This window comes from Psammomys obesus, unplaced genomic scaffold (assembly GCF_907164565.1).
Source record: "Psammomys obesus unplaced genomic scaffold, mPsaObe1.curated_primary_1811, whole genome shotgun sequence".
In the NCBI taxonomy this organism is placed as follows: domain Eukaryota; kingdom Metazoa; phylum Chordata; class Mammalia; order Rodentia; family Muridae; genus Psammomys; species Psammomys obesus.
Window position 1 is genome coordinate 37,741,649 of NW_026592118.1, and position 19,119 is coordinate 37,760,767.

The 19,119-nt window shown below is 37.6% G+C and overlaps 1 protein-coding gene across 1 annotated transcript in view; it reads right to left on the bottom strand.

Annotated features, from left to right (window-relative positions):
- Thsd7a (thrombospondin type 1 domain containing 7A) overlaps positions 1-19,119 on the bottom strand; it is a 221,701-nt gene that overhangs the window by 11,433 nt on the left and 191,149 nt on the right. Inside the window, exons 17-24 of the mRNA XM_055612922.1 lie at positions 17,690-17,843; positions 13,175-13,319; positions 11,685-11,800; positions 7,386-7,503; positions 6,983-7,128; positions 6,389-6,563; positions 3,945-4,118; positions 497-592 (exon numbers count right to left, since the gene is read on the bottom strand). Of these exons, the coding sequence (XP_055468897.1) occupies positions 497-592; positions 3,945-4,118; positions 6,389-6,563; positions 6,983-7,128; positions 7,386-7,503; positions 11,685-11,800; positions 13,175-13,319; positions 17,690-17,843 (1,124 nt within the window). The remainder of the gene's footprint in view (positions 1-496; positions 593-3,944; positions 4,119-6,388; positions 6,564-6,982; positions 7,129-7,385; positions 7,504-11,684; positions 11,801-13,174; positions 13,320-17,689; positions 17,844-19,119) is intronic.

Consider the following 19,119-nt stretch of genomic DNA (forward strand, 5'->3'; position numbering starts at 1 on the left):
AAGTGTAATGATTGTTTGCGATGAGACCACAGCTAATATCCCTCTAAGATGCCCTGGCTTTGGATATATTGATAAAACTTCCTTATTAATGAAAAAAATGTCTTAATAATAGATTTGCTACTTCATGCAGATAATGTTCATATATACATACTCCATTGGTCTGTGTCATCATCAAAGCACAGCAGCAGAAACAGTGAAAGGCATAATCATTATTTTCTTTGCATAGAGTAATTGGTTAGTGTGTAAAATCTCCAGTGAAAAATCAGGAGATCACTTAAATTCACTTAACAGAGTTGAGCAGTATTTCAGTGAAATATATTCCAATGGTATTGTCAAAGGGGATAGCTAAGAGGGAACTTGAGGTATTCTGAAACAAAATAATTTATCACTGGCCACCACACGTGTGTACAACACGCATGTTTGTTGACCCCAATGATGTGTTACTCCATATGCATTACAGGAATAATGCAAAAAGGAGACGATGTCGGTGTTTTACCTGTTACATTTACGCCATCTGACCTTTGGCACCAGACGGTTCGAGAGGACCCCTTCCAAGCACTGGCCATCCATTTATACTCATAGCACTGTCCATCTGCAGGCACAGAGCAAGCGCTGGTGTTACATTCCTCAGGACCATCATGAGAGAGAGAGAGAGAGCTACTAATGTGTGTATGAGCAACTTAAAGGAGGTGTGTGATGTCTATTGCTGAAGACCACAACGGCAAGGGGACGCCTGGAAGCTGAAAACAAGTTCGGAAAAACTGCAGTTATCAACCTACCTCCTCCCTCATGCTTCACATCTATCCTGCTACCTTGTCAGACCATGGGTGTGTAATTTAATTTATGGCTTATTTCTAAAGATTTAGAGTTTTTTTTTTTTTTTACCATAATATGGAATGGGGAACATATAGACAAAGACAGAAAATAACTAACTAATATTAATTAATAAAGTTAATATTTTATTCAGAATACAGTTCCACAGTATATCATATTATATATATAATTCAAGATCTTATTTATTATTGTTACACTTAAACCCTTTGCAAGTGTTTTTTAACGCAGATCTAGTCAATCAGGCAGCACAATGTGTTCAATGTTTTCTTTGGTCATGTTATTTTAAATTCCTGCCATTAGTAAATGTCTTGTAAGGGGAGCCAAGCTGTCTCTGACGTGGACTCTGTTGCCTGCTTACTGATCACTGCCCGTCATGGCGCTGCCTCACCAAGCCACAGGGGAAGAGGACATGTTCAGTCCTGATGGGACTTGATATGGGTGGGGGTGGGGGCTCTTCTTATCTGGGGAATAGGGGAGGAGGTTTGGGGGAAGAAGGAGGGAAAGTAGGGATGGGAAGAGAGGAGGGAGTGGGCTATGATAGGGATGTAAGTTAATTCATCAATTAATTTTAAAAAACAGAAAAAAATAGAAAAATACCAAGTTGGTTAGGTTCCAGCAAATGTGTTGCTGCTTTTAAAATATAAATATATAGAAGAGAAATCTCTGGTATAACCATAAACAACTTTAACTTTGCTAAATATTGTCATCTTTTCCACTGCAGGGCAAACATTTAAGCACCCAACTATAGTGGTGATTCTAATTGCTCTCCGCATTCTGGAAGACTAAAAGTTAAAGTTAATTTATTTTTACTCTGTCTTGGGTGTGTAAGAATCTGTTTTATCATGATAAAATAAGTTCTTTGATAACTGAAGCTACCAAACAGTTTCAATAATGTTTTGGCTTTCCTCTGATAAGAGGGGCTTATTGCTATTTCAGCCATTGTATTTCCTGTTGACACCTACTCCTTTACTCCCTGAAATGAGTTGTTAAATTTAAGTCGTGTTTATCAAACTACATATCAGACTGTCTCGATGTCCCAGAAGGGTGTGCAGGGTGTTCCTTGTTCAACTACATGCTTGTCAGTAAGCCTAGATTCGCTCTGAGATTCTCCATCCTAGCCTACTAGAGCGATTGTTTCATGATCGGCAAGCCATTGCTTAAATATCAGTGGGTGGAGCGACTCAAAATTAACAGTGGCCTCTTCTCCTAAGTGTTGTTTTCAAACACTTCTTGCTTCGTTTTGCCTTTAATATGCCCAAATTAATCTTAGGATCCATTTTCTTAGTAACCTGTTCAAAGCATATGGAATTCATAAGTAAATAAGTGTCTGTAAAATTCGTGTTGTGGCATTGGAACTTTTCAATCATGAAAATGGCCCTTCGCCCCAGTATTTAATCCCTTTATGCATTCCAGTTAGGATTTTCGGTTTCATGGTACATATCTTACGTCCCCTTTGGTCGATATAGGTATAGCTTAAGCATAGTTTTCTTTTTCTAGTTAAAATTTTATCATTGACTTTTGTTGGTAAATAAATACTAATTGTTTCATATGCTTATCAATCATGAGTCTAAGCTTCCTCCCTACTTCCAAATGCTGATGTAATGAATGTGAACATTTCCTCCAAAGTTTGCGTTACAGATGTTTATAGTACGTGGCACCCATTCACGTTTTATACTACATTCTGTGTGACTATAGACTTTATACGTCGGAAGTTTTAGGAGTTGTGGAATCTGTGGCATAGCTTTTCTGTTACTGTTGAAAAATTGTAACATTCTAAACTATCTCCATTTACATTGTTATGTTTATTAGCAAAACTTCTTTATGGATTATATTTTCAAAATCATTTTCTGTTTGTAGTAATGCAAAATTTGCCCTCTTTCCCCCTTACCAATTGGCTGTGAGTATTCATTTTGTTACTTGGTCATCTTGTTATTTCTGTAGACTATTTTCTCTACTCATCTACATAGGCTGCATCCTACTTCCTTTTTTCCTGCTTTTTAAATTTTAATTAAATATAATTACATCATTCCTTCTGTCCATCTCCTACACTCAACCCTGCACATGTCCTTTCTCCTACTCCTTCTCAAATTCAGTCTCTTTTTCCTTAAGTATTACCCTTACAAATCTACTTCTTGTTAAAGTAGGTTGAGTCATCTAGTTTATTAGTTTGCGTTTTAAGTTTCCTCTGCATCCTAGGTCTCCTCCTCCAGTTTTTCAATATTAGGTGACATTTTCTATATCGGTTGCTATTGGTTATATGTCCCAATTCTTAGCCTATAGAAAATGAAGCTGAGAAGTTGATCCTTATGTTCTCCACTAGATGCTAAGTCTTCTGCTGTTATCAAGATGCCAGCATGCTCTAGACTGTGGCAGGGTAATGCCCTGAGGTTCTGGATATGCAGTGTGCTGCAAAGGCTGTGGAAATGGTCTGTCTGTGCATGTGCATGCATAGACATGTGAATATATATACACTTCATGCTCTGTGTCCAATTGTTGTAAAGTCAAGACTGTTGATTCCCACAAGTGAATTGATTTATCAATTTCTTAGACTATATTAAAGAGTTAAATTTTACTATGGTTTAGTAGTTTTTTTTTAAAATATTGTTATATGTTTTAAACAAATGGAAAATGTTAGATTTATGTTTGTTCCTTGTTGGCATAAATGTACAATCAGTACTCCCAATTTTCCTAGGCTTCTGAAAGTTTTGAAACTAGGAAACAGTTTTACAATATCTGACATTTTAAAACCAGAACCTCTCTTTCTCTGTCTCTCTCCTTCTTTCATGTGTATGCATATAGAGTCTAGAGGCATATAAATGAAGGTTACAGGACAACCTTCAACACTGTTTGGGACAAGGTCTGGCTTTTGTTTGCTGTTGAGTACAGCAGGATAGCTGGACTTCATGCTTCTAGAAACTTTCTGTCTTCCATCTTTAGGGATTCAAACTCAGGTCTTTATACTTGCATGGCAAACACTTTGCCCACTGAACCATATCCTTAGCACCTCAGATTTTTACTTTTATTTTAATTCTCAACTGTAAATAGAAATCTAAAAATTTTCAGTAATTCAACAAACCAAATGAATGGATTTCATGAATTGAAACACTCACCATCACATGATTTTGTTTCTAACATCTGCTCTGGGCACAGATGTTGATTCTCCAGTTCTTGTATAATCACTGCTCTGGATCGGACCTGTATTCCACCAAAACCAAGGTCCTCACCGTTCACACAGGTCAACTGACACAGACTCCATGAAGTCCAGTCATTCAAATAACAGTCACCTGTATGAAACAGTTCGTTAACTTAGAGCCATAGGGAATTGTGATGAAGACACTCATTTTGAGTCTCACCGAGTTGGTCCATGTTTGTAAGTGCTAGTTATACATGATATTTATGATATTTGGATAAACATAATAATTATCATTTTATAGGTAGTAAATATGTTATTTAGAGTAGTTGGGTGGTCTCTGGGTAAATTAATGTTATCAAACAGAAGCTATGGCCTGAAGGAGTTTGAAGAATGTTTCCTAAGAGATAGATAGATAGATAGATAGATAGATAGATAGATAGATAGATAGTTAGATAGTATTTGGTTAAAAGCTAACATGACATTTGTTGTTATTGTAAAGGGGGCCAGTAAAACTTAACAATAGAACGTGTCTCTAGGTATTCATAAATTTAAATAGGCTTGAAATTCAAGGTGGGAGAGCCCATGCTTATATGTCATTTTTTTTCTTCCCAGAGGAGTTCAGCTGAGGCAGGCTAGTGAGAAGTTGATATTGGAACTGACACTGGATATTTCTTCTAATATACATCTTTAATCGACAACACACCCTCTGAGGAAAATATGTAGTACATGGAAAATGTTAAATACCATAAATTCACAGTAAGTTTCTACAATCTGATTATATGTCTAGGCAATCAACATTTAATCAAGAACAGACCGTTCCCAGAATCTCAGAAATCCTCCATGTTATACATCGCATCTTATCATATATTGTTAAGTTTTACCTTTTGCATCCATCATCTTTCACTCACTCATGTTTGTGAAATTTATTGTATGTTTAAGTAGTTCTATTTTGAAACTCTTGTGGCTATTGAAGCACAGCTTGTATTGAACATATATGTTACATGTGTGAATTTGTTGAGTATATGCATTGCATAGGAATAGAATTGTATCATGGATCCATGTATTCAACATATTTCTACCGTTTTTGAGAATAAGGAAGATTTAGTGAAACATGTCGGTCACAAACTATCTTCCATTCAACTTCTAACTACTTGCTTAGTGACAGCATTAATTTTGGTGAAGATGACCCCACAAGGGGCTTTACCACTTTAAATATTTCATCCATCACTTATGCTGGGTATGACTAGACTACCCAGCATTGCTAAGAGATGTGATTAATGAAAAAAGTTCTTGTGTCATAGGCTAGAAATCCTGGCAATCCAAAAATTATCCATATGCACATATAGGATAGCATTATATTGGACAATATTATTATTACCCTCTGGGAACTGTCCCTATACTATTATTCTGCTAAATAAATACGGTATTAAAATGACTCCTAGTTACTGAATGCTGTCTCCACAGACCATTACATCTGTCAACACTAATCAGAAAAGCTTCTTCCTGAAGTAAATGGCGATTAATAAAGGCCCACAAATAGGCAAATTATGAAGAATAAGAGACTTTGGATTGCTCAGCCTTAAACTAAATAGGATGCCTATATTATATTCTTCCCTTCAAGGTTCAGGTATCTTTATAGAAAATGGTGTGGAAAGTTGGTGAGTTTCACAGTTGGTGGATGACTTCAAGGAAATAGGGTAGATGTACATGTAAAATCCACAGTGATGGTGAATGAACGCGCAAGACATGCCAAAGTCAAGGCAAACAAAATTCCAGCATAGAGGGGCAGGGAAGTGGGAATATAGATCCACCCTTATCTGAAGAATTATTGGCATTTGGTAGATGCTGGGGAAGGCAGAGCCAGTTTTCTTTAATGGTGTGACCTCTCGTGTATGAGCCACACACTAGGGTAGCCCTCACACCCTAGAATAGTTGTCCACTACAAAGTAGACTCATGTGGTATAAAAAGGGGGGGGCAGGAAAGACAGAAAGGAGAGAGTTAGAGATTACTCCTTGTAGTAAATATACTTTTCTATTTTGACCGAATCTATTGGAATAATAAATTTACAAAATACAAGTCAAAGATGAAAAAATGTTTTCTCCTAATTTATATTCTACTCTTTAAAGCTTACTGTGTCAAATTTGTGTAGTTTTCAAAACACATTTTAGAGGGTTTGGGATACAGCCATTTAATACCATATTAAATACTTTAATATTTGATACCTTTAATAAGGTATTAAAGACCTTATTCCCTGAAGTAATGTAGTGCTCCTCTGACCCACAGGTATAGTATTGAGATTTTAGTACAGATATAACTGAAAAATATTGTTGACTTTCTTCACGTGGATTATGTACATAACGTTTTTTTGACTCTGGTCCTAGGAAAATATCTCCAAAATATGAATTATGTTCTGTTCTTACCTGGGCAGGGCTGGGTGCAAGCTTCCTCCAGAATTATGTGTTTATTACCATCTATGATGAGCTCAACATCAGCACAGAACTCTTCATCCACCACTTTGCTGAAATCATCAGCTGAGCCATCACTCACTACACAAGAAATGTTCCTTGTCCTGGTTCCTTCTCCGCACTGGGCCTCCTGGAATGGAGGGAGAAATGGCTAATTAGAAAAAGAAAAATAATTCGTTAGAGAGCTCGCGGCTTGCAGTCATCTGTGCATCGTTGATTTTGATTTATGAATAGCTAGAGAAGTGTTGGAAACCCCAGGGAAGAAGCCTTATAGGGCACAAGCTATAAAGCATACACTGAACAATTTATTTGCTTCCTAGACAAAGACAGGCAAATAAATTTTCATTAAAATGAATCTGTCTCCAAATGATTTTAAAAGTGTAGGACAGGGGGTGCTTGGTATCAAAACTAATTAAAGGACTGGGAAATGGCAAAGTCACTAAAATGTTAATGTGGAAACCGACCACCTCTAACTTGGAAATAGTTCTAGAACCAAGTCTCTGCGGATGAAGAACGCAGGCATCTACACAGCTTGCTGAGATTTTATACCTGGACTTGGCATGGAGACCACTGGCCATACTGCCAATGATAGCATGGCTTCACTGGGCACGGCTTGGACTGTTCCATCAGGGAGGGGCAGGGCCTCCCATCACCTTGAAAGGGCTGGGTCACTCTTCGCCTTCTAATCATTTTTCCTTTAAAGAGATAAAACGATGCAACTGGAGTGTGATGCCATAGTTGTACAAACAGATACACATTTGGAAAGGGTAGCGTAGGTGTCTCTCTTGAGGAGACCCAGAGCAGGAGAAGCTCACATGTTTTTGGAAGGAAGACACCTATCTGTAGCATACCAGGTATAATTTATCAGATATGCTACAGATAGGTGCAAGAGAAAAGTTTTCTTTTAAGTGGCTTTACCATTAGCTTAATACTCATTGCAATACAAACCAACCTGTGAGTCCACATGTTTGAGAACATTCTGACCAAGGAGACCAGTCAGAAAGCTGACAGTTCAAAGGGCATTCCACCGTGCAGGATGTGTTCATCTGCCAGTTCTTCTCCAGGCCAAGCTGAAAGAGGAGAGGCAGAGATGTTTGTGTGGGCAGGGACACAGAGCCACCAGTATTGTCAGTGGAAAAAGACATGACAAGGGAGACGAGAAGGTAGAGAGGAAAGCATAGAATAGAGCGTAGAAAGCAGTGGAAATGTAGAGAGGAAACTAGAGAGAAGCAGAGAGAATGAGAGCAAAGGAGCAGAAGAAAGCTGCATGGCATCATAAAAACTACATCATAAAAGGACAACAATTATTCAAACTGTTCAGGTTATAAAATGGTTCAGCCCAACACAGGAGGAGACAAGGCAGAAAGTGAATTCAGGGGCATACTGACTCTACTACAGTTATAGTTTCTGTTAACATTTTCCATACATAATAATAAAAATTCATTCTGCAAGTACATTGAATGTCCTTACATGAAGAATAAAAAAGTATAGATAAAAATAGATAAAACTGCTTTGTAATATTTCAAAATAAAAAATACTGTCAATATATATATCTATAATTTTATCTTCCAGATATTACTTATTTTTAGGTACACAAGTTGTATTGAATAGGTAGATGGCTCTAAACACAAACTACCATTTAAAACTAAAGGTAGAACGTACTGAAAAAATATAACAACCGTGTGTGGGCTGGGATGTAGCTCAGTGATAGAGTGCATGATTGATAGCTAGAAGGCTCTGGATTTAGTCTCCAGCACCAACACATAAATAAATGGATGAATGAATGAATGAATGAATGAATGAATGAATGAATGAACTGACTTTTTGTTTGTTGGTGATGGAGTTTTTTTCTGTGTAGAGAAGAGTGTCCTGAAATGCTTTTTGAAGTGCTGGCCTTGAACTTGTGATCTTCCTGCCTCAGTTTGAATTACAGATGTTGTATCACCATACCTGGATAGAAATATCTGCGAAGTAAGCCAACTTTCTCTGAAGGAAATGTGGGTCCTCAGAAATGTTTTGAATATAATTGTTTTATATAAATTACTGACAAAAATTTACATTCTCAGGTTTATCTCACTAACTGTGTTTGATTTATTTTATTTTATTTATTTGTGTGTGTGTGTATGTGTGTGTGTGTGTGTGTGTAGGTGCTTGGCCTCTCATAATGTACCATTTTATGTGCAGTTTGGTCTTGTCATTGTGACTTACGTATTATAGTTTAAAAGTACAAGAAAAAAGTCAAATTCATATGCCATATAGTCTAACCTTTGAAGTGAAATCAAATGTAAAAAGTAGCATTGAAATATAAATATTAATATTATAGCGGGAGAATAACATTTTTCAGTAATTCTCAGAGCTGTCAAAACCTTTTTCTTTTATATGAAAAGAAGTTTACACTTTAATATCTGCACATATGCCAATATGTGGTTATGAGAATAGCCATAGAGTATGGAATCAGACAAGAAACTACAAGAAGGGAACAAGATATGTTGACGAAGGGAAGGGACACATGTGACATAAAAGAGCAAAGGAGGCCACTGGGGGTGGACGAGTAAAAGAGATAACAAGATCCGAGAAAGTAAGGAAAATGTCATAATGAAGGCTAATGTTTTGTAGGCTGATATGAATATCCACACTTGTATTTTAGACTCAAATAGCAAGAGGATAACAAAAGAAATATTTTCTAAGCACTGCAATGTGTTTCGGCTTTATTTAAATGTATGTTATTCAGTGTGAGGATCAGATCTAAATATTTGTACACTCCATCACTCAGCAGGCACTTACTATATTCTATGCTAGATATACTGGATAGTTTTGAGTATTCGGGATTTAAAGCTAATCTGTGTCACTAAAAGCCTCATAAGATTAAACAAACAAACAAACAAACAAAAAAACCAAAAAACCAAGAGGGTGGAGAGATAGTTCTTACAGTGTTCTGGTGAATCTAAAGGGTAACATTTATGATATGCTGTAGTTTCAGGAGAGAGTATTTAAAACATGATCAACTATTATTGATTTCTTTCATTAGAGAGTGTTTTGGCAATCAATTAGACTTTTAAACTCTGTTCTTTCCCCTGCCTGATTATTTATTTTACCTTTTTACTCTGTCTGTCTTTCCTTTCATCTATCTATCTATCTATCTATCTATCTATCTATCTATCTATCTATCTATCTATCTATCCATCTATCTACCTATTAAAATAAAAAATATTATCAACATATAGATCCATAATTTTATCTTCCAGATATAAATTATTTTTATATACACATAGATATGCATATACCTATGCAAATCCTCTGTCTAAATCAAACCATCAATTCATATATTTGTTTTTAAATAAATTTTAAAAAATATACTTAGATTTCAAAGAATAGAAAAGAAGACACAAATGATTAGGCTCCATGAAGTCCCCCTGTCCTCTAGGTCAGCACCAACTAGTTTATGACAAGCTTGCTTCTGCTAAATGCAAGCCAATTGTTAACTGCCGAAGTTGGAAAGTCCTGTTCCTTGCTCAAACCATAATGAAAACTCAGCTTTGCAGCTACACGGGACCCCCCTCCCTAATCCACTGCGATGGATGGTGGGGGTCCCAGCTTAAGCCAGAAATAAAGGCTCTTTGTTCTTGCAAAAAAAAAAAAAATCTCAAAAACACCAAAGGGAAAAGATATACTACATGAATGCTAGCGAAGTTAACCCTAATTTTCCTCTTAGTTGGGCAGTAATGGCACATTTCTTTGTGGCTATTAGAGAAGCAGCAAGAGCTACCTACTGCTGCTGAACTGAATGCAGTGTTTGCACAGGGGTTGATAGGTAGGTGGTCTGACCATTGTTTACAAAGAGCTCTGTTGTTCAAGGAACCAGCTGGAATCACAGGGATGCATAAAATGGTATGTATACTGTGTAATTCCCGCAGAGGGTAGCTTAGTTTTCCCCGAAAACAACATTTGCCAGGATGTTATGATTTGAACCTGCGGTTGTCCCTGCATAATTCACAAGATATGAAATGCTTTATGATAGTGTCCAATGCTTTGGGCTCTGCTTTCACAGAGGTCTCATTTCACGTTTCTGTAAGGAGGGAACTTCCTCAGGAATTTGCAAAAGAGACTACCCTAACCATCAGCTTGAGCGAGATCACAGAAGTTTGTGATTATTGTCCTAATCTTCACCTGGGAAGTTTGTGATCATTGTCATCATCTTCACCCACAAAAACACTGTTTACTGTTGGTTATATTGCTTAAAGGGCATAGTTTAAAAACCTGAATTTAACTTACGTTAATCTAACATAGGAATAGGTCGATTCATGTCACAAGAGTTTACTGAGAGGCATTTATTGACTAAACAACTAGGTGTTTTCAGAGCCTCTGGAAGTCTACCTCTGTAAAGAGATGTGAGGAAGTTGACGTTACATGCACTTGACAATGACTTTAAGTGGGTTCAAGTAGCTCCACTGGTGCTTTCCCTTAAGAGTGAAGACAATTCTTTTTGAGATCTATTGAAGCAAAAATTACCCTGTGCATCTCAGAGGCACAGGGAGTCAAACGACAGAAACGCCATTACCTTTTTGGTTTGGAAATCGGACAAGAATCACTACAACGCAAAGTGCAGCTTTATGAAAAGAAAGAAAGGTCAGTGCCAAGTTTCTCTACTGCTCAGAAGGTCACAGCTAAGAGTAATGGAACTGCTTTCAGTCGAGGGTTAACTACGGACTACAGTTCTTGTAGTCTTAAAGATAGCAGTGGCAGACTTCATGGCTTCGCTTGAACGTTAAGCTCTCGTATTCAGAGGAGACCAAAGTACTTAGATTCTCACAGCTGGGTATCAAATATTAATATCAAAATCTGCCACGAAACTGCACGTGATCAATGTTTAGCAACAGAAAAAAAAAATAAGTGATGGATCTTGGCAGGTGTCCAAGCTCTGCACCCGATTCACATCAGATTACAAAAGATGATGAATGGTCTGATTAAGATTTATAGCCTTTATTCACCTTGATTGCTCATTGTTTCCTAAGCATTTCTTCCAGAATGGTCTAATTAGCATACCTTTGGGCTCCAAGCAGAACAAAACACAGGAAATTGTCTGTGGAAATCAGTAGCGTGGATACTGCCTCTTTTCAAGAGGGCACTAGACAGCCTGTGAAAACAGCTGTTGGCCATGTGCTGTGTGTGGAGCGAACGTCACTTGGCTTCATGCAGATTTAAGCTACTGGGGAAGAAAGGCCTTCAAAGATTCAACGCAGCACTCACCCACCTCTTCACAATATTTCAGGTCCACCGACTTGCCATCACTTCGAACACAGTCTAACATCCTTGTTTTGATGCCGTTCCCACAAACTGCCTTCTCACTCAGTTGACATGTACTCCAGTCTGCATGGAAAAGACTCATCGGAACAGAAGGCAATGCACCAAACAGATTTCAGATGGAACTCTGATGGCCTGGATCCCATATCTAATTCACAACTGCTTCCTGAGCCCCTCCATCAATCATCCCATGTGCGGAGCATATGGGCCCCAGCTATGAATGGATTAGGAGTCAAGTGGAGTTGCTGTGGTTGCACATAGCGACACGGATGGGACTTTTAGGCACGTGTCTACTTGACAATCCCGACAGCTTGCTATTTAGCGATACTGTGAAAATGGCTTTGCTGTATAGATCAATAGCATTTCAAAACTTTTTTCTTGAGAAGAGTAGAAATAAAATATTAACCATTATGTCTCTTTTAGCAAAGTAAGCATAATTTTAATGGATGGTACTCTGTGCAGTTATATTAACACTATGTACTTCACTTATTTCCATAGGATTCTTTTTTTTAAAAAAATTATTTATTTTTATTTATTTTACATCCTGGTTGTAGCCCCATCCCTCCTCTTCCCTCCCAATCCCACCACCCTTCCTCCCACATTTTCCCTTGCCTATTCCTCAAAAAAAAAGGGAACTTCCATTCCCATCCACCCCAGCTGGTAAATAGGATTATAAAAAAAAAAAAAAAAAAAACCAAAAAACCAAAAAAACAAACTCATTTATTTCACAAATAAAAATATGCTCTTTCATCTTTCTCCAAGACAGCACAACACACCCTGGAGAACTTTGATTTCTTTTGTGGCTTCAAAGAAAAAATTAAAGAAAACCAAGAGACAGAAGCCAACAAGACTGCTATGTTCCTTTCTTCCTTTCTTCCTTGAGCTTGTTTCAATGGGGAAATTACTTGGGGAAAAAATCTAGTTAGCTTTGATGTTGTACTAACCCATGTGAACCAATGAAATGTTTTTGATGTGTGTGCTTTGATAATATTAAATAAAATTTAGGAAACAAATGCGATTTATCACAAATCTACTTTTCTGAATATTTGTTTTTAAGATTATGGACATTTTATATTATGTTAATATTGTTCATAAATATCCCTGCATCCCAAGATTTATTGATGTAGATGTTATAACAATCAAACCTCTGCTAAAAAAGAAATTTTCTTCATCTTTCCAAAGTGAGAGCAGATTTTAAATAGGATTATCTGGAATATATACTACATACTTCAAAAATTTAGTCTTTGTGGAACCTTTGTTTCCTATACATTCATGCTTACTAAAAAATGAAACTGATAACTATTTCTGTCGTGTGCTACTAACTATTTCTCAGAGCATAAGCTGCGTCTCCAAATGGCACCCAGGTGGAGCTGGTCTAGGCTGAGGATGTCTGGAGCGGACTCAGGTGGGAATAAGCCTCAGACACGATGAAGTGCTTACCTGTGACATTGTAATCATAGTGGTAGCAATTTCTATTCAGGTTACAGGGCTCTTTCTCTACAGCGTTGGGGCAGGCTCTCCCTTCGTCAGCAGGCTGTCTGATGGGATCAGCTGACCTTTGCCGGGAACCACTTGGATTGCAAGGCTTACAAAGAACAATGACATTTTCAGAAACATAAACTCAGCCATACAGCAGCTAGAACGTTACTGGACCTGGTGTTAAGAGCCGAATTCACTGGCTAACTTGAACAAGCCAAGTAGTGTCATTATGGTTCAGCCTTCCAATATGTAAAACGTAGGCATTGACTAAGGATCTGACTCCACATCCTAGCTAGGAGATGCTTATGTTATTACCTCAAAGCTATATAAACCCCTCACACCTATAAAAACATTCATATGGCCATGTTCCGTAAAGCAGAAAGCTAATCCCGTAGGCTGTGATGATGTGTACATATGTAAATGCATGTGTGTAAGAATGTATCTGTTTTAAAACGACTTAAACCATTTAAATGGTGACTTTCAATAGTTATGTAGGCATTACTAACTTTTATGTTCCTAATGCACAGTCTCACATGGACAATTTAGTTAACATCTATAGAGTGGCTGGCTATTTTTTTTACTGGTGCATCTTTCAGAAAATGGAATAGAAAGGGACAAACCATTTTGGATGTCATAGGCCTAAAATAGTTATTGCCTTGTCCTCAGCTCTTGTATTTTGCTCACACCACTGAAGGAATACTTACTATATTCAGAAAATGCAAATTGTATAAAGGTCTTGCTATCATCTCCAGGGTGATATGTTAGTGACTTTTGTCTTCTATAGCTACATATTCTTTGGACATAACAGTTCTTTACACACAATAAATGCTCTGAGTTTGTTTATTGATGTCTTGGATGATGAAACAAGACATTTTATAAAGTTAAAAAGGCACACCTGTTTACCTAGTTGAATCTTAGTCTCATTCCAAAATTTCTATTGGAAAATGCTCACAGAAATAAAACATGTTTCAGAAACTGTTTCTTGTTGCACACACATGCTAGAAATTAATGTTTTTCTAGGATGGTTCCTTCTGGGTATCTAAAAGAGAACCCAGATGGACACAGTCCTGTTTAGTGGTTCTTGTTATTGGAATCCCTGCTAAGGAATTTCAGGAGGAGCCCAAGTTCATCAGCCCCTGTTTTATAAAAGCTGAATATTCTTTTAACAGAATCTCTGACGACAAGAATTCCACAATCACAAACAGAGTTAGGCACTGTAGAGTGTAGTTCAACGGCAGAATTAAAACAGAAACTCATCTGCCGACTCTTATGAAGCACCTTCACCCTTCTTTCAACATCTGTTCAAGTGATATATTGGTCCTGCTTTGCTTCCGAAGTGAGTTGTTCACTATTTAGCATGTTAACAATGTTAACACAGAGATAAAAAAGCAACTCTCTTGGAAAACATGGACTATAAACATGCCTGAAGCTGTCCTTTACTGTAATTCAAACAGTTTACCATTAGACATATCTTTCCTTTTTTTTTTTTCACAGCTTGTTATGGATAGTTTTATGTTAACTTGACACAGGCTAGAGTCAACTGAGAGGACAGAACCCCAAGTAAGAAAAGGCCTCTCTGTAAGATGGGGCTGTAGGCAAGCCTGTAGACTTTCTTTTTTTAAAATTTAATTTAATTAACTTATTTAGTACAATTTATTCACTTTGTATCCCTGCTGCAGCCCCCTCCCTTGTCTCCATTCAATCCCACCACCTTCCCTCTTCTCCCCCTATGCCCTTTCCCTAGTCTCCTGATAGGGGAGGTCTTCCTCCCTTTCTATCTGACCCTAGCTTATCAGGTCTCACCAGAACTGGCTGCATCATCTTCCTCTGTGACCCGGCAAGGCTGCAACCCCCAGGGGGAGGTGATCAGAGAGCCAGACACTGAGTTCATGTCAGAGACAGTCCCTGTTCCTCTTACTAGGGAACACACTTGGAAACTGAGCAGTCTATAGGCTGCCTTAAAACAGGAGGTCTAGGTCCTCTCCTTGCATGGTCCTCAGTTGGAGTATCAGTCTCTGCAGACCCCCCTGGGCCCAGTTTTTTCAGTTCTGTTGTTCTCCTTGTGGAGTTCCTATCCCCTCCAGGTCTTTCTATCCCCCTCTTCTAAGTAGTCATGAATGTGGGAGGGCCTAGCCTATTGCTGGCAGGTTTATCCCTAGGTTTGTGGTCCTGGATTTAATAAGAAAGCAGGATGAGCAAGTCAGAGAGAGCGAGCCAATAAGCAGCACTCCCCCATGCCTCCAGGGTCCTGCTCTTCATGAATTCTTGCACTCACTGCTTTGGGTGATGAACTGATATAAGGCGGTATGAGTGTGAGTGAAACAAACCATTTCCTCCCCGAGTTTTCTTTGGTCATGGTGTTTCAGCACAGCAATTGTAACCCCGAGACACTAACTTTTCTGCACATTTTTTCAGGTGATTCCCATCCTCTGGGTGGGTGGTAGGGTCCTCACTGCTATTCAAATCTAGAGCTCTGTTTTATTTTCAACTCATCTGGCTTTCAAGGTGTGTAAAGCACAGATTACATGTAAATGTCAGGTTGTGATGGATATTCTTGGTTGTCAAGTTCACTACATCTAGAATTAACTAAAACACAAATGGCTGGACACACTTGTGAGGTTTTTGTTGTCTTTTGTTTTGTTTTTGTTTTGGGATATGGTTTCTCTGTATAACCAGTGTCTTGGAACTCAATTTGTAGACTAGGCTGGCCTTGTCCTCACAGAGATCTGCCTGCCTCTGCCTCTTTAGCGCTGGGATCAAAGGCATGTACCACCATATTTGGCTAGGTATTTTTCTTTTCATTAAATTATTTGAAGTAGGAAGACCCTGTTCTTATCCAGATCTTTGATTTGGAAAGACACCTTTAATACAGATCTTTTAAAGTGGGAAGTTTCACCTTTAATCTGGATGTCACCTTCTGCTGATGACCTATATAAAGAAATTAGAAGGAAGCATTGTCTTTGCATGCTTGCTCTTGCCAAGTCCACCCACCCCTTCGCTGGCATTAGAGCCTAATATATATATATATCGCCTATATATATGTGTGTGTGTATTTATACTATATATAGTATTAATATACTTGTATATAGTATTAACATACTGTATACTTGTATATAGTATATATTATTTAATATACATTAAATATATATTTAATATATACTACAGATAGTATATCTATATACTACATATAGTATCAATATAAAATATTATAATTCACGTCATAATGACATTTACATTATAATTCATAACAGTAGAAAATTACAATTATGAATTACCAAAGGAATATTTATATAGTATATAATAATATATTATTATATAATAGTATATTTATTCATAACAATATATATTCATTCCTTCTATGAGCTCTGTTTCTCTAGAGCAGTGACTCTCAACCTTCCTAATTCTGCAACACTTTAATACAGTTCTTCATGTTGTGGTAACCCTCCCCAACTATAAAATTACTGCTCTGGTACTTTATAACTGTAATATTACTACTCTTATGAGTTGTAATGTAAATATCAGATATGCAGGATATCTAATACGTGACTCCCAAAGGGGTCAGATCCCACAGCTTGAAAGCCACTCTAGAGAACCCTGACCATACACAGGTGAACTTTCATTGCAAAGGAAGTGGCATCCGCCACCCTCCTCTATGAGCCAGGTACTGATGAGACGTGGTGCAGAGAGATGCTCAAGGGAGGTACAGTTTTAGCATGTGACCTTTTTCTTCTGAAGAAGAAGCAGATTCCCTGGATGATATTCATATTGTCACAAATTCTGTTCCAGCGTGATGCTTTTATAAAATAAGAGCTGTTGAAATCGGTGGCTACTATATTCATCTACAGGGATACTAATGGCAAGTTCACTGAATAGAACCTATGATCATTTGGTTCTGTTTTTAAATATCCATGCACAACCACTTCTGATGAATATTTTAGGTCTCACCATGTGTAATCTCATCCTTCTCAGTTTCTTACTCAGGATATTTAACTCTCTGGTGTCAACACTCAGACTACAGCCATCCCAACCTGAATGCGTCCAATCTCCTCTGATCTGGTGTCAATACTTCTGCTGCAGCATTTCCCCGTGAGGAAGAATGTTCCTACTGTTTAAATTAAACAGACTCAGCAAGAAGCAAGGGATAGCAAGCTGACATCATTAAAGTACCTCCACTAGAATTTCATTCTTTCCTCACTTTAAAGGGAGTTATTATGACCACTGCAGTTTTTAACACGCTGTGTTATCTGTAAGGCCAGCTGAAGGTGTCATATGCTAGTGTTGAAGCATTGTTGAAAAGGAGCAGAGAGCGTAGGAGAACTCAAGCTGTTTCACAAACATTGCTGAATTGGCATGGCTAATCCATGCAAAGAGGTTGCAAGAAAAAGTGATGCTTTAAATAAAGTCATTTTTTTTTTAATCTTAAATCCTTCAAAAATTAAACAAACTCCATTTTACCCAAATAGTTTCTAGTCTCACCAAAGCACACTGGGTCCACGGCCCCCACTCAGATATCACACAGTCCTCAGGGCATGGCAGTTTACACTCTCTGGAGCCCAGGGGCATGTCTTCTGGGTCACACAGGTAATCTTCCACATGTTCCAAAGGGCCATCTGCTGTATTCTGCATGCATCTAAGGGAAAACATGCACATCAGCAAAGGAAGCAGCACAATCAAAATGACAGCTAGCACACAGGATGGCTAGTTCTAATTCAGATATCATCGATAAGTAACATTCTCCCAAAGTGAAGAGTCAAAAGAAATCATGTCTCTAAATATAGTTAGCATTTCTCTAAGATTAAAAGAAAAACATATACTCACTTGCAATCTCCTGATATTTTAATTAGATGGCTTCATTGTATTGATAATTTTTATCATGTGTTCTTATGAGCAAAGTGACTTTTACACCCATACATGGAACCTGAACTATTGAAAAATGGTCCTCAGTGAGTCTCAGAGAAGACACAATTGATTCATTGATGATAGAGACTTAGGTACAGTGCAGTATTTACACAAAATGTTTCATAAGGTGATTTACAAAATAAGACATTTATCAGCTTGTTTTGTCACACAAAAACTAATTTTAGCTGCCAGCAAGATGACTCAGTGAGTAAAGGCATTTTCAATCAACCCCGATGGCCTGGTTTCAATCCCTACAATTCCCATGGTAGAAAAGAAAGAGCTAATCCTGTAAATTGTCCTCTGACCTCCACATGGGCACTGTGACACACACAGTTGTGTGTGTGTGTGTGTATCTGTTTGTGTTGTACACACAAATAAAGTAAAATTAGTTTCAAAAGCCATTACGAAGGCAATTTTAGTTTTCTGTTAACTTTAAGAGAACACCAGAAACCAAAACAAAATTAAACTTAGAACAGCACAACTTCTCTAAGTGTGGTTAGTTATATGTTCTATTTTGTTTTTTTCTTAATTGTTAGCTCTTTACTAGAACAAATTTAAACCTTTGTTCATATTATCCCATTGTGAACAGCCAAGAATTAACTCTTTAGTGACCTCTTGAGAAGCTGATTAATGTGGCTTCCTAATACAGTAGTTAATAATCTTTCTGTGAACGTTAGTACTAGAAGAGAAAAACCTTGATCCTTAATCTATAATGTAAGAAAGATCAACCAAATTAATGGGTTTGGGAAGAAAGTTCCCCATGGGAAGATAAAAGGGAAGATGGGCTTTTCCTCTTAGGGCCATTGTAGTGTTCTAAGCAGCTGGCTGAATCATATCACATATGATTCATCCCATCTTTTTGTAGAGAGTTTCAGTGAGGAATAACATTGTTTTTAAAGATACACTCTGAAGAGTTACTGTTTATAGTGATACCAAAATGTAAAAAGATGTTTCTGTTAAGTGAGACACATTGAAAGATTAGAGAACTGTCATTAGTTGCGTCTTGA